Source organism: Anomaloglossus baeobatrachus, chromosome 6 (genome assembly GCF_048569485.1).
Source record: "Anomaloglossus baeobatrachus isolate aAnoBae1 chromosome 6, aAnoBae1.hap1, whole genome shotgun sequence".
Classification (NCBI taxonomy): Eukaryota; Metazoa; Chordata; class Amphibia; order Anura; family Aromobatidae; genus Anomaloglossus; species Anomaloglossus baeobatrachus.
In genome coordinates, this window is record NC_134358.1 from 14462432 (window position 1) to 14475003 (window position 12572).

Genomic DNA, 12572 nt, shown 5'->3' on the forward strand with positions numbered 1-12572 from the left:
CTTTGTTGTCAGGGTAAGAGAAAGACCAAGAGGTCCCAAGACATGAAGAAGTGATTGAACCTCAAAGCTCCACACTTCTCACAAGCCAACATGGAGCCAGCCTCTACATCTGGGTCATGATGGGACAGGAAAGTCCTACAGAAAGTGGAGAAGAAATGAAAAGGAGCCAAGACGCCGGATGAGGAGATGATGACGCCATGACGATGAGCTATGGAAAGAACAACCTGTCCAGCTCACAACGGAGGACAACACAAATACATTATAACGAGGAGAAAGGTGATGGAGAGGTGAAAAGAACAGTTCACTTTGATAATGAAGGGTGAGCAGCGTAACTGGATGAGATTGAGCAAGATGTTACTGTGAGAAGACCAGAAGGCTGAAGTCTAAGATCTCTGACCTCCCATGATGAGAAGAGCAGATGTGACACAACATTGAGCACCAAGTGCCTGTTGTGTCTGAGTCTCCATCAGTCTAAGAACCAGCGAAGGTCCAAGATCGGAGACATCACCTCTGACAACTTCTTACATAAAGCATGGCGTAATCATGAGACTGGTGTCACTTGACATCCCATTGTCCTTAATATTCCCTCTAAACTCTCAGAAGATATGGACCTCTGTAACGAGATCGAGTGCTTACAACCTTCCCCGAGTGATGATACATTGTGTCCACCCATATCCTGTCCACCGCCGTTAACTTGAGAACGGCAGCAGCTATAGGCATAGAAGTGGTGTCTAGGTATAGTAAAGTAGCCATGCGCTACGCAATGAAACCACCTATAGCGCCACCTGGTGGAAAACAACGGAGTTAGCATTTTTGTCTCGAAAACGGAACAAGATAGAGAAAAAAAGTGAATGACAAAGTTGTAGGGCATCATGAATTCAATACGAATCAATACCTTGCATACAGAAATGCTATGATTAGAACGTGTAAAACTCACAAGGCTGCGGACGTGAAGCGACACCCCATGGAGACCTTCCTACAAGTCATTGGGTATGGTGGCTGCGTGGAGTGGCCACCACGCTCACCTGACTTGACCCCATTGGACTTCTTTCTGTGAGGTCACATCAAACAGCAGGTGTATGCGACCCCTCCACCAACAACAGGACCTATGACGATGTATCACAGATGCTGACGGGGGCCACTGTGAGCATCAAAGTTACATGAGCGCCATATGCGTTACCAGCATTCAGTGTTTTGGGGGGGTCATGGGTTTCATATCATAGCATTTCTGTATGCAAGGTATGGATTCGTATTGAATTGATGATTCCCTACAACTTTGTAATTCACTTCTTTTCTCTATCTCGTTCCGTTTTCGAGATAAAAATGCTAACTCCGTTGTTTTCCACCAGGTGGCGCTATAGGTGGTTTCATTGCGTAGCACATGGCTACTTTACTATACCTAGACACCACTTCTATGCTTATAGCTGCCGCCGTTCTCAAGTTAATGGCAGTGGACAGGATATGGGTGGACACACTGTATATAAAATCTCCAGTAAGTAATGACAATTGATGATGGAAACGGGAAGTGGCAGCAGTGAAAGGGTCCTTCTCTGTGCTCAATGTCCACTCATAACTGCAGATATCAGTGGAAAAATCTCTAATGAAATATTCTAAAAGGTTTTATAAAACCCTGGAGAATATTGTGGAGTCATAAATTCCAAGGAAAAGTGATGAAGGCAACCATACGATGGAAGCTTGTGGAGAGGACATCCCACTATGCCTCCTACATTGGTGGACACCTGGTGAGCTGCGGACATGTTACAGAACCGCGCAGGATGAGCCCTCTAGTCCCCCACCCCAGCTCTCCTTTTATTGCTTCTCTTAGTAAATTGCTTCTAGTCCAAACAAGTTTCCTTCTTTCAAACTACAGTAATGGAGGATAACTGATCGGAGACTGATCATGGCTGGACTTGACGGAAAACTCATCCTGCACTGCTCTTCTCAAAGTGGCGGATCCAAGAGCGATGGGATAAATATAAATTAGGAATGTAAAGTTCTTCAAAAGTAGAATCAAGTGTCCCTCAATCTTCACATTATGGCTTCGAGCTCAGACTTGCTCCCTTCCCAGGTCCCATGACTATGTCCATAACTAAAAGTCTAAAGTAAATGCTTTGAATGCAAATATCCGAGTTTATCTAACACTGTAATAAGAGGTCAACTCCTTCCAGGCGGCAAGACTTCCTTGGAAGAGCAAGGAAATACATTGAAAAGAAGAACTATCATATGCATCTGATACTCAGAAGAGCAGCACCGGACTGGCCGGAGAAGATCAAGCAGGTGGTAGAAGGGTGACATGAAGGTGGTGATGTGCTCTGCTCAGTCCTCGCTTGGGCTGAGTGGAGGTGCCACACCCTTGAAGCAGGCCGACTCATAGTGTTTGTTCAGATATGACTTGAGAGCGAAGGTCTTGCTGCAGCGTTTGCACTTGTAGTGTTTGAAGGTGGAATGTGTCTGCATGTGGGCACGGAGGTTGGAGCGGTCTGCAAAGGTTTTGCCACAGTGGGCACAGCCAAAGGGCTTTTCACCAGTATGAGACCTCATATGACCCTGGAGAAGCCATGGTCGGCTGAAGGCTTTCCCACAGGTGTCACACTTGTGCTTGAGGTCATGTGTGAGTAGATGCATGGCCATGGCCGGCATGGACACATATACCTTGCCACATGTTGGGCACTTCTTGGCTTGCTTGCTATCCAGGCTGCGATGAGTCTGCTTGTGGCGACTTAGGTTTGAAGATGTGGCGTAGCTTTTCCCACACTCGCTGCAGCTATGTCTTTGAATGGAACGCCCTCCGGAAAGCACCTTGCGACGAGATCGCCCATCTGTGATAAAGAAGGCATCCACTGAGTAACCCTCACTGACTGCTGTATCTCCATTGATGTAGCCATCCGTGATCTCTGATTGTGGACTGTCAGGTGGCTCAGAGTCGGGGGCACCGTACTCATTATGCACTGCTGTGTAGAGGGTGTCTGGAGATGGGACTTTGATGGCTCCATCGCTGTCTCCATCATAGACGGATGGAGTGATGTATTCATTGATGTAACCTGAAAATAGAGATACACGGGGTCAGATAATGCTGCACAATAACATCACCAATGCAATATACCTCACTGCTCAGCTTCAGGGTCACTGCTGTACTCAGCCTCAGAGTCACTACTGTGCTGAGCTTCAGGGTCACTACTGTGCTGAGCTTCAGGGTCACTACTGTGCTCAGCTTCAGGGTCACTACTGTGCTCAGCTTCAGGGTCACTACTGTGCTCAGCTTCAGGGTTTCTACTGTGCCCAGATATAGGATCCCTACTGTGCTCAGCTTCAGGGTTTCTACTGTGCCCAGCTATAGGATCCCTACTGTGCTCAGCTTCAGGGTCACTGCTGTGCCCAGCTATAGGATCCCTACTGTGCTCAGCTTCAGGGTTTCTACTGTGCTCAGCTTCAGGGTCACTGCTGTGCTCAGCTTCAGGGTTTCTACTGTGCCCAGCTATAGGATCCCTACTGTGCTCAGCTTCAGGGTCACTGCTGTGCTCAGCTTCAGGGTTTCTACTGTGCCCAGATATAGGATCCATACTGTGCTCAACTTCAGGGTTTCTATTGTGCCCAGCTATAGGATCCCTACTGTGCTCAACTTCAGGGTCACTGCTGTGCTCATCTTCAGGGTCACTGCTGTGCTGAGCTTCAGGGTCACTACTGTGCTCAGCTTCAGGGTCCCTGCTGTGCTCAGCTTCAGGGTTTCTACTGTACCCAGATATAGGATCCCTACTGTGCTCAGCTTCAGGGTTTCTACTGTGCCCAGCTATGAGATCCCTACTGTGCTCAGCTTCAGGGTCACTGCTGTGCTCAGCTTCAGGGTCACTGCTGTGCTCAGCTTCAGGGTCTCTTTTGTACTCAGCTTCAGGGTCTCTGCTGTGCTGAGCTTCAGGGTCTCTGCTGTGCTGAGCTTCAGGGTCTCAGCTGTGCTGAGCTTCAGAGTCTCTTTTGTACTCAGCTTCAGAGTTCCTAGTCAGCTCAGTTTCAGATGTGCCTCATAATTAAGCAATTGGAGGTGGGATTCAACAACACTTCAAAGACTGCAAGTTTTCATTTTTGCGCTTTAATTTTTTTACCTACCTTTTTCAAAGAGTCATAACGTATTTATTTTCCCTTTGCACAGAGTCTAATGACTAGAGTTGAGCGCGGTTCGCGGTTCGAGGTTCTCCAGTTCTAGGCTCGAGTGATTTTGGGGGCTGTTCGAGATCGAACTAGAACTCGAGCTTTTTGCAAAAGCTCGATAGTTCTAGATATGTTCGAGAACGGTTCTAGCAGCAAAAAGCAGGGCTTTTTACAGCTACAGTGTGCAGGAGCCCCTCGCTGGCAGCCTGCCAGAAGCTGGTAACCAAGATAAACATCGGGTATCCAAGCAAAGCGCTTTGGTTAGTAACCTGATTTTTATCCTAGTTACGTGCAGGAAGCCCACACTTCCCCGCTCAGCTCACTCCGCCCCCTCCTGCACGCGGCATGTACACATACATACACACACACACACACACACACACACACACACACACACACCTCCCCCCCCGCTCGGCTTACCTGCGGTGATGAAGTCCCGCCATCCCGACCTCAGCGCTGTCACTGTCCTCCATGGCCGCCGCTTGTCACATCACCTCTCGCTTCCGACCCGAGACTGACTAGCGGTGACGTCACGGGCCTCTCGCGATACTTGGTGTGAAGGCGCCGGTCATTGACCTCAGTGACAGGGGCTGTCAGTGTGCTGGAGATCAGCGCAGGTAATGTACCTCGCTGACAGCAGCACTTGTCATGCCCTGCAGTGACCTGGGCTGACCCATTGATGTTAGCTCAGGTCACTGCACTGCTCTCCCAACCAATGGGGAACATCCTGCTCTTCATTGACTGGGACAGTGTGGATCGTCATGGCAACCCCTTGGATTACAGCAGACCTGGATTTGTTTTTCATTCTAATAAATTGGTTAAAGAGGGAATGTTTTGGGGAGTGTTTTTTCAAATAAAAATGTGTTTGTCGTCTATTTTTTTTTTATTACTGACTGGGTTGGTGATGTCGGGTATCTGATAGACGCCTGACCTCACCAACCCCAGGGCTTGATGCCAGGTGACATTACTTATCTGGTATTAACCCCATATATTACCCCGTTTGCCACCGCACCAGGGCGCGGGATGAGCTGGGGTGAAGCACCAGGATTGGCGCATCTAATGGATGCGCCACTTCTGGGGCGGCTGCGTCCTGCTATTTTTAGGCTGGGGAGAGTCCAATAACCATGGACATCCCTAGTCTGAGAATATCAGGCCCCAGCTGTCTGCTTTACCTTGGCTGGTGATCCAATTTTGGGGGACCCCTACGTGTTTTTTTTTTTTTTAAATTATTTATTTAATTTAAAATAACAGCGTGGGGTGCCCTCAGTTTTGGATTACCAGCCAAGGTGAGGTTGCCAGCTGTGGTCTGCAGGCTGCAGCCGTCTGCTTTACCCTAGCTGGCTACAAAACTAGGGGGAACCCTACGTCATTTTTTTTTTTCATTTTTTTGGCTAAATACAAAGCTAAGCGCCCCTTAGTGCCACATGAAAGGCACCAAAGGGTGCTCCACTTTTTCTCCACTTTTTCTCCACTTTTTCTCCACTTTTTCTCCACTTATTTTCCACTTTTTCTCCACTTATTCTCCACTTTTTCTCTGTTCTTTTTCTATGGTCGGTCTACCCATTAGCTCTGCCATGCATACTGTAGCTCTATACCTACTGCACATGTTACTTTATGATTGACATCTCTTTCGTACCAGAGCTGTCTAAGCCTACTCTGACCCCATATTTGTCATTACTATATTGTCCTTGTACTGTATTATGACATTTGTATCATGTGTTTCATTTCTTGCTGTGTTGCAATTTTTTTGCTGCATCCCAATTGTACCTCTACATTGTTCGAGTTTATGTTATTGTTCTCTCACTCTTATGCGATACTGATTATTGTCATTTTTCATGATTACAAGCAGATAAGTCCAATCTGACGAAGGCTGAGGCCGAAACGTCATTTGTAACTTGTTTTGGACAAAAACATATATGCTTATGAAAAAAATTTTTTCTTAATACGGACCAATAAAGAGTGATTTTGCATTACTATCCGTTGTGACTTACTGACTTAGTCTGGGAGATTTAGAGTGCCGAGGTTACTCACTAATTTTATCTATTATTACCTCTGAGCACCTATATACCAGTGAGCAGAGCTTCCTCTACAGTAGTTCTCCTGATTAGGCATGCCCTTACCTCATGAGCAGGGCAGTGCAGGTTTGGTAGCAACCATTACGACATGGACTCTGCTGCTGTGGACCCGGGGAGAGTGAGTGCAGATTCATTGCAACCACACTCCTCACATGAAGGGTCCGCACTCCTAGAAAATGGGGGATACGTTCCCTGAGTGTCTCCCCCCCATATTCTAGACGGTCCAGAGTCGTCGTGGGACCCCTTTATTTTTTTTCTTACAATAAATTAGTGAAAGAGGAAATGTTTTGGGGACTGTTTTTTCAAATAAATTTCTTTTGTCGATTTTTTTTTTTGGTTAGTACTGACAGTTTATGATGTTGGGTATCTAATAGACGCCATGACATCACAAACTGCTGGGCTTGATCTCAGGTGACTTTACAGCTAGTATCAACCCGATTTATTACCCCGTTTGCCACTGCACCAGGGCACGGGATGAGCTGGGGTGAAGCGCCAGGATTGGCGCATCTAGTGGATGCGCCACGTCTGGGGTGCCTGCGGCCTGCTATTTTTAGGCTGTGAAGGCCCAATAACTATGGACCTTCCCACCCTGAGAATACCAGACCACAGCTGTCCGCTTTACCTCGGCTGGTGATCCAATTTGGGGGGGACCCTACTTTTATTGTGTAATTATTAAGATTTATAAAATAATTATAAAAAAGAGCCTGAGGGGACCTCCACATTGGATCCCCAACCACGGTAAAGCTGCCAGCTGTGGTTTTCAGGCTACAGCCGTCTGCTTTACCCTAGCTGGCTATCAAAAATTGGGGGACCCAACTTCAGTGCCGTCACCGGGAGGATTCAGCGATCATCGGATGGAATAGCGGCAGGAGACAGAGTGCAGAAGGGATCGCGAGGACCGGTAAGTGTTATGGCAATGTTTATTAACTGTTTGTGTACATTTATAATGCATTTTTATGTGTTTGTGATTGCCTCCCATTATAGCCTATTGGCTCGAGTTCGGTTCGTCGAATGTTCGACGAACCGAACTCGAACGGGACCCCCGTTCGGCGAACCGACCTCGAGCCGAACCGCGACCGGTTCGCTCATCTCTACTAATGAGGGTTTTTCTTGACAAATTGCACTTTTAAATTATATCACTCTTTTTAACATAAAATATACTGGAAAATAATAATAATAAAAAGGTCAGTGAAAAAAAATATGAAAAAAATAAAATAAAAGTAAAATAAATGATAACTCACTCTGAATCATGATTCTCCAGATGAGTATGATAATTCTGATACCAAACATGCAGACTTATATTTTTTTAATAAGTACAGAAAAAAAAATTGATTTTTTTTTTTTTAAAGTGTAGGTAGTTACCGAGAACTGGGGAGATACTGTACAGGAAGGGAAGATAGTGTAGATAGTGACCTGGGACTGGGGGAGGTAATTACTGTGTCTGAGGGTTCTTTGGATCAGTGAAATCAGTCTCAGATACCTGTGATAATTAGTTTTCCAGGTGAACCCAATAAAAGGAAAACTGGATGCTCCACAATATTAAGCAGCCACAATTTACAAGTAACATGGGTAATAAAAAGGATCTCTGCTGCCGAAAAGCATCAAATAGTGCAATGCCTTGGACAAGGGATGAAAACATTAGATATTTCATGAAAACTTAAGCGTGATCATCGTACTGTGAAGAGATTTGGGACGGATTCTGAGCACAGACGTGTCTGTGCAGATAAAGGCAGAATGAGGAAGGTTTCTGTCAGGCGAGTCAATCGGATTAAGAGAGCAGCTGCTAATAAGCCATTACAAACCAGCAAACAGAGATGTGAAGCTGCTGGTGCCTCTGGAGTCCCTCGAACCTCAAGATGTATGACCCTTCACAGGCTTGCTGTGGTGCATAAAAGTACTATTCAGCCACCCCTAACCAGTGCTCACAAGCAGAAACGGTTGCAGTGGGCCCAGACATAGTCTTGTTTACTGCTGAGTGTTGAGCAACCCTGGATGGTCCAGATGGATGGAGTAGTGGATGGTTGGTGGATGGCCACCATGTTTTGGAACCATGGGGAGACATCTGGTAGGCCCCTTTAGGGTTCCTGTAGGTGTAAAAATGACCTCTGCAAAGTATATAGAGTTTCTGACTAACAACTTTCTTCCATTGTACAAAAAGCAGAAACGTGCCTTCAGGAGCAAAATCATCTTCATGGATGACAATGCACCATCTCATGCTGCAAAGAATACCTTTGTGTCATTGGCTGCTATGGGCATAAAAGGAGATAAACTCATCTTCCCCTGACCTCAACCCTATAGAGAACCTTTGGAGTATCATCAAGCAAAAGATCTATGAGGGTGGGAGGCAGTTCACATCAAAACAGTAGCTCTGGGAGGCGATTCTGACATCATGCAAAGAAATTCAAGTAGAAACTCTCCAAAAACTCCCAAGTTCAATGGATGCAAGAATTGTGAAGGTGACATCAAAGAAGGGTTCCTGTGTTAACTTGTAACTTGGCCTGTTAGGAGGTTTTGGATTTAGATCGCTTTTTATTTCGGTGAGTGTGACCTCCTAATGCTGCGAATTCCACAAATCAGCATTTTCAGTTCTTTAAAACATATAAAATGTTTAGAAACTCTCCTGAGCCTAATAATGTGGAACAGGAAGATTACACTGTTATCATCGGGAGGTTTCTACAATAACATTCAATGTATACTCTAACGCAAGGGTGGGGAACCTTTTTTCTGCCGGGGGCCATTTGGAGATTTCTACCAACCTTCAGGGGCCGCAGAAAACTATCAACTTGAAAATTACCCTGTTTTATTTGGTCAAACAATTAACTCCCTGTGGCGGCTGGAGCTTCTACTCTTTGGTGCAGCTGTAATATTAGGCGATATTGATCTTGTTGCTTTTCACAACTGCTTTTCCAGGTTTGAGTTGGCTGGGACTGCTGTATATACATCACAGGGGAGGCTAGGGGGCATAGACATTAAAGGAGATGCTGAGGGCAAATACATCACTTGGGAGGAGTATATATCACTAAAAAAAGCTGTGGGACATAGACATGGCTGTGGGCTAAGACATCACTGGGGGGGGGGTACATACATCAGTGGGGGTATATACATCATTTATGGGGATCACAGACATAGCTGGGGGGCATAAACATTGCTGGGGAGGGCTGGGAGGAATATACATCACTGGGTGGCACAGATATCACTGGGGGTATATACATCACTAGGTTGCTCAGACATAGCTGGGGGGCAAAAACATTGCTGGGGGTATATACATAGCTGGGGGCAACAACAGCCCTGGGGGATGCCGGAGGGACACAGACAGCCCTTGGGGCACAGAGAACGATGGGAGAGGCTGGGGGCACAGGCAAACCTGGGGGAGGCTGGGGACACAGGCAGACCTGGGAGCACAGAGAGCACTGGGGGAGGCTCAGGACAGGGATCACTGGGGAGAAAGGGTGGCACAGAGCCATGGGGGCACAGACAGGGCTGGGGAGGCTGGGGGCACAGGCAGACCTGGGGGAGGCTGGGGACACAGGCAGACCTGGAGGAGGCTGGGGACACAGGCAGACCTGAGGGAGGCTGGAGGCAGTTAGAGAACTGGGGGAGGCTGGGATCACAGAGAGCGCTGGGGGAGGCCGCGGGGACAGAGAGAGCCGCTGCCGGGAACAGACAGAGCTGCCGCTGGGCACAGACGGAGCCGCTGCCGCCACTAGGCACAGACGGAGCCGCTGCCGCCGCTGGGCAGAAACAGAGCCGCCGCTGGGCAGAGAGAGAGCCGCCGCCGCTGGGCACAGACAGAGCCGCTGCCGCTGGGCAGAGACAGAGCCGCCGCTGCCGGGCACAGAGAGCATTGCCCGACACATTAGGACCTGGGAGATGATGGGGCAGTCGCTACTCTACTGTTGGAATGTAGCGCACCTCGCGCCTACCCTGCCTACAAAGTATGTCCTCACGTAGCCAGTGCTAGTGTGGGGACGTACTTCAGGTATAGGAATTGCAGCGTTCAGCATTGAACGCTCTGTGTGGTATTTTAAAGGGCCACCAGCCAGCAAGATGCAGCTGCCGCCCCAGCACTGTGGTCCCAGGGAAGCAGCCCAGGGGCCGCAGAAAAAGTAATTGCGGGCCGCATACGGCCCGCGGACCGGAGGTTCCCCACCCCTGCTCTAACAAGTGATGACATTTATTAGACTGACTGTCATTTGCACCGACTATTTAGGAAAATCAGAGAAAAATATTATTTGCATAATAATTTGGATTATGGTGTAGTGTAGCTAGTGACCTGGGACTGGGGGGAGGTAATTACTGTACAGGAGGAGAAGATAGTGTAGATAGTGACCCGGGACTGGGGGATGCTATGATCTGGAACCATGGAAGATCACAATGTATCATTGGCAAAAACGTGACAAGAGCATTGGCAACTAATCTGGCCGCCATTCCCTTACTAACCACCAACACTAGAAGTAGCTGAGAGGTGAACTATCATCCTATGCACCGCAAACCCAGCCGGAGAAACTAGCTATCCTCAAGGAAGGAAGGATGAATAACTCTCTGCCTCAGAGTAGACCCCCAAAGGTATAGCAAGCCCCCCACATTCAAAGACTACGGTGATATAGGAAAATACAAAACACAGATGGAGGATAGGATTAGCAAAGGTGAGGCCCCACTAACTAAATAGGAAAGGATAGGAAAGGGGCTAATGGTGGCCGGAGAAAAACCCTACAAAAACCCAAATACCTGATAGTACAAAAAGGTACTCAGATCGCACGATCTGAACTCCGTCCTATATCAGGCGCTCTTGTCAAATCAATGAACAGAAAAAAAGGAACAATTACAAATTCAAGAAGAAACAAACACGTGGACTTATAGGAGTAAAACTCCAAACATAGCTGCAGGGAGCTTCCCAACAAAGCAACAGAGAGGGAAGATTCCTGCATGTAAATAAACTGACAATAACCACAGTAAATGACAAACCCAGATAAGAACAAAAAGAACAAAACAACTAAGGGTACCGTCTCACTAAACGACGTACCAGTGATTCCGACCACGATACGACCTGGTCAGGATCGCTGGTGCTTCGCTACAGGGTCGCTGGTGAGCTGTCAATCAGGCAGATCTCACCAGCGACTAGTCACCAGCCACCAACGACTCTCCGCTTGGTAACCAGGGTAAATATCGGGTAACTAAGCAAAGCGCTTTACTTAGTTACACGATATTTACCCTGGCTACGTGTGCAGGGAGACAGCGCTAAGCGGTGTACGCTGGTAACCAGGGTAAATATCGGGTAACCAAGCAAAGTGCTTTGCTTAGTTACCCAATATTTACCCTGGCTACGTGTGCAGGGAGCCAGCGCTAAGCGATGTACACTGGTAACCAGGGTAAATATCGGGTAACCAAGCAAAGCGCTTTGCTTAGTTACCCGATATTTACCCTGGTTACCAGCGTACGCTGCTTACACAGAGTCGGTGCTGGTTGGTATCCCGTCGTCTAACACGCCGATGTGTGCAGCACAGCGGGAGACCAACGAGCAAAAAATGAACCAGAACAGTGTGTAATGATCAGCGATTTCACAGCAGGGGCCGAGATCGCTGATGAGGTCACTGGTACGTCACAAAACCTGTGACTCAGCAGCGATCTCACTATGTGAGAAGTACTCCTAAGAAAGAACCAAGCACTTATCTGGGGTAGATGTGGTCAGAAGCAAGATGAAAAGGCAGGTGAACTACAGGACAATGATAATCGGCTCAGACTGCCAGGAGGCCAAGGCTTAAATAGGCAGAGTTAGCAATGGAAACGCCCATTGCTCAAGAACACCTGGTGTCTGTGAAAACCATTCCTGGCCACAAGAGGGAGCCTCACAGCAGCAAAAGCATAACTGACATTCACAACAGGGGGAGGTAATTACTGTACAGGAGAAGATAGCGTAGATAGTGACCTGGGACTGGGGGAGGTAATTACTGTACAGTAGAAGATAGTGTAGATAGTGACCTGGGACTGGGGGAGCTAATTACTGTACAGGTAAAGATAGTGTAGATAGTGACCCCTGACTGGGGGAGGTAATTACTGTACAGGAGAAGATAGTGTAGATAGTGACCTGGGACTGGGGGAGCTAATTACTGTACAGTAGAAGATAGTGTAGATAGTGACCTGGGACTGGGGGAGGTAATTACTGTACAGGAGAAGATAGTGTAGATAGTGACCTGGGACTGGGGGAGGTAATTACTGTACAGTAGGGGAAGATAGTGTAGATAGTGACCTGGGACTGGAGGAGGTAATTACTGTACAGGAGAAGATAGTGTAGATAGTGACCTGGGACTGGAGGAGGTAATTACTGTACAGGAGAAGATAGTGTAGATAGGGACC

At 47.5% G+C, this 12572-nt stretch overlaps 1 protein-coding gene across 1 annotated transcript in view; it reads right to left on the reverse strand.

Annotated features, from left to right (window-relative positions):
- Nucleotides 1-1449: 1449 nt before the first annotated feature.
- SCRT1 (scratch family transcriptional repressor 1) overlaps nt 1450-12572 on the reverse strand; it is a 77063-nt gene continuing 65940 nt past the window's right edge. Inside the window, exon 2 of the mRNA XM_075352792.1 lies at nt 1450-3041. Coding sequence (XP_075208907.1) covers nt 2317-3041 — 725 coding nt within the window. The 3' untranslated portion in view covers nt 1450-2316. The remainder of the gene's footprint in view (nt 3042-12572) is intronic.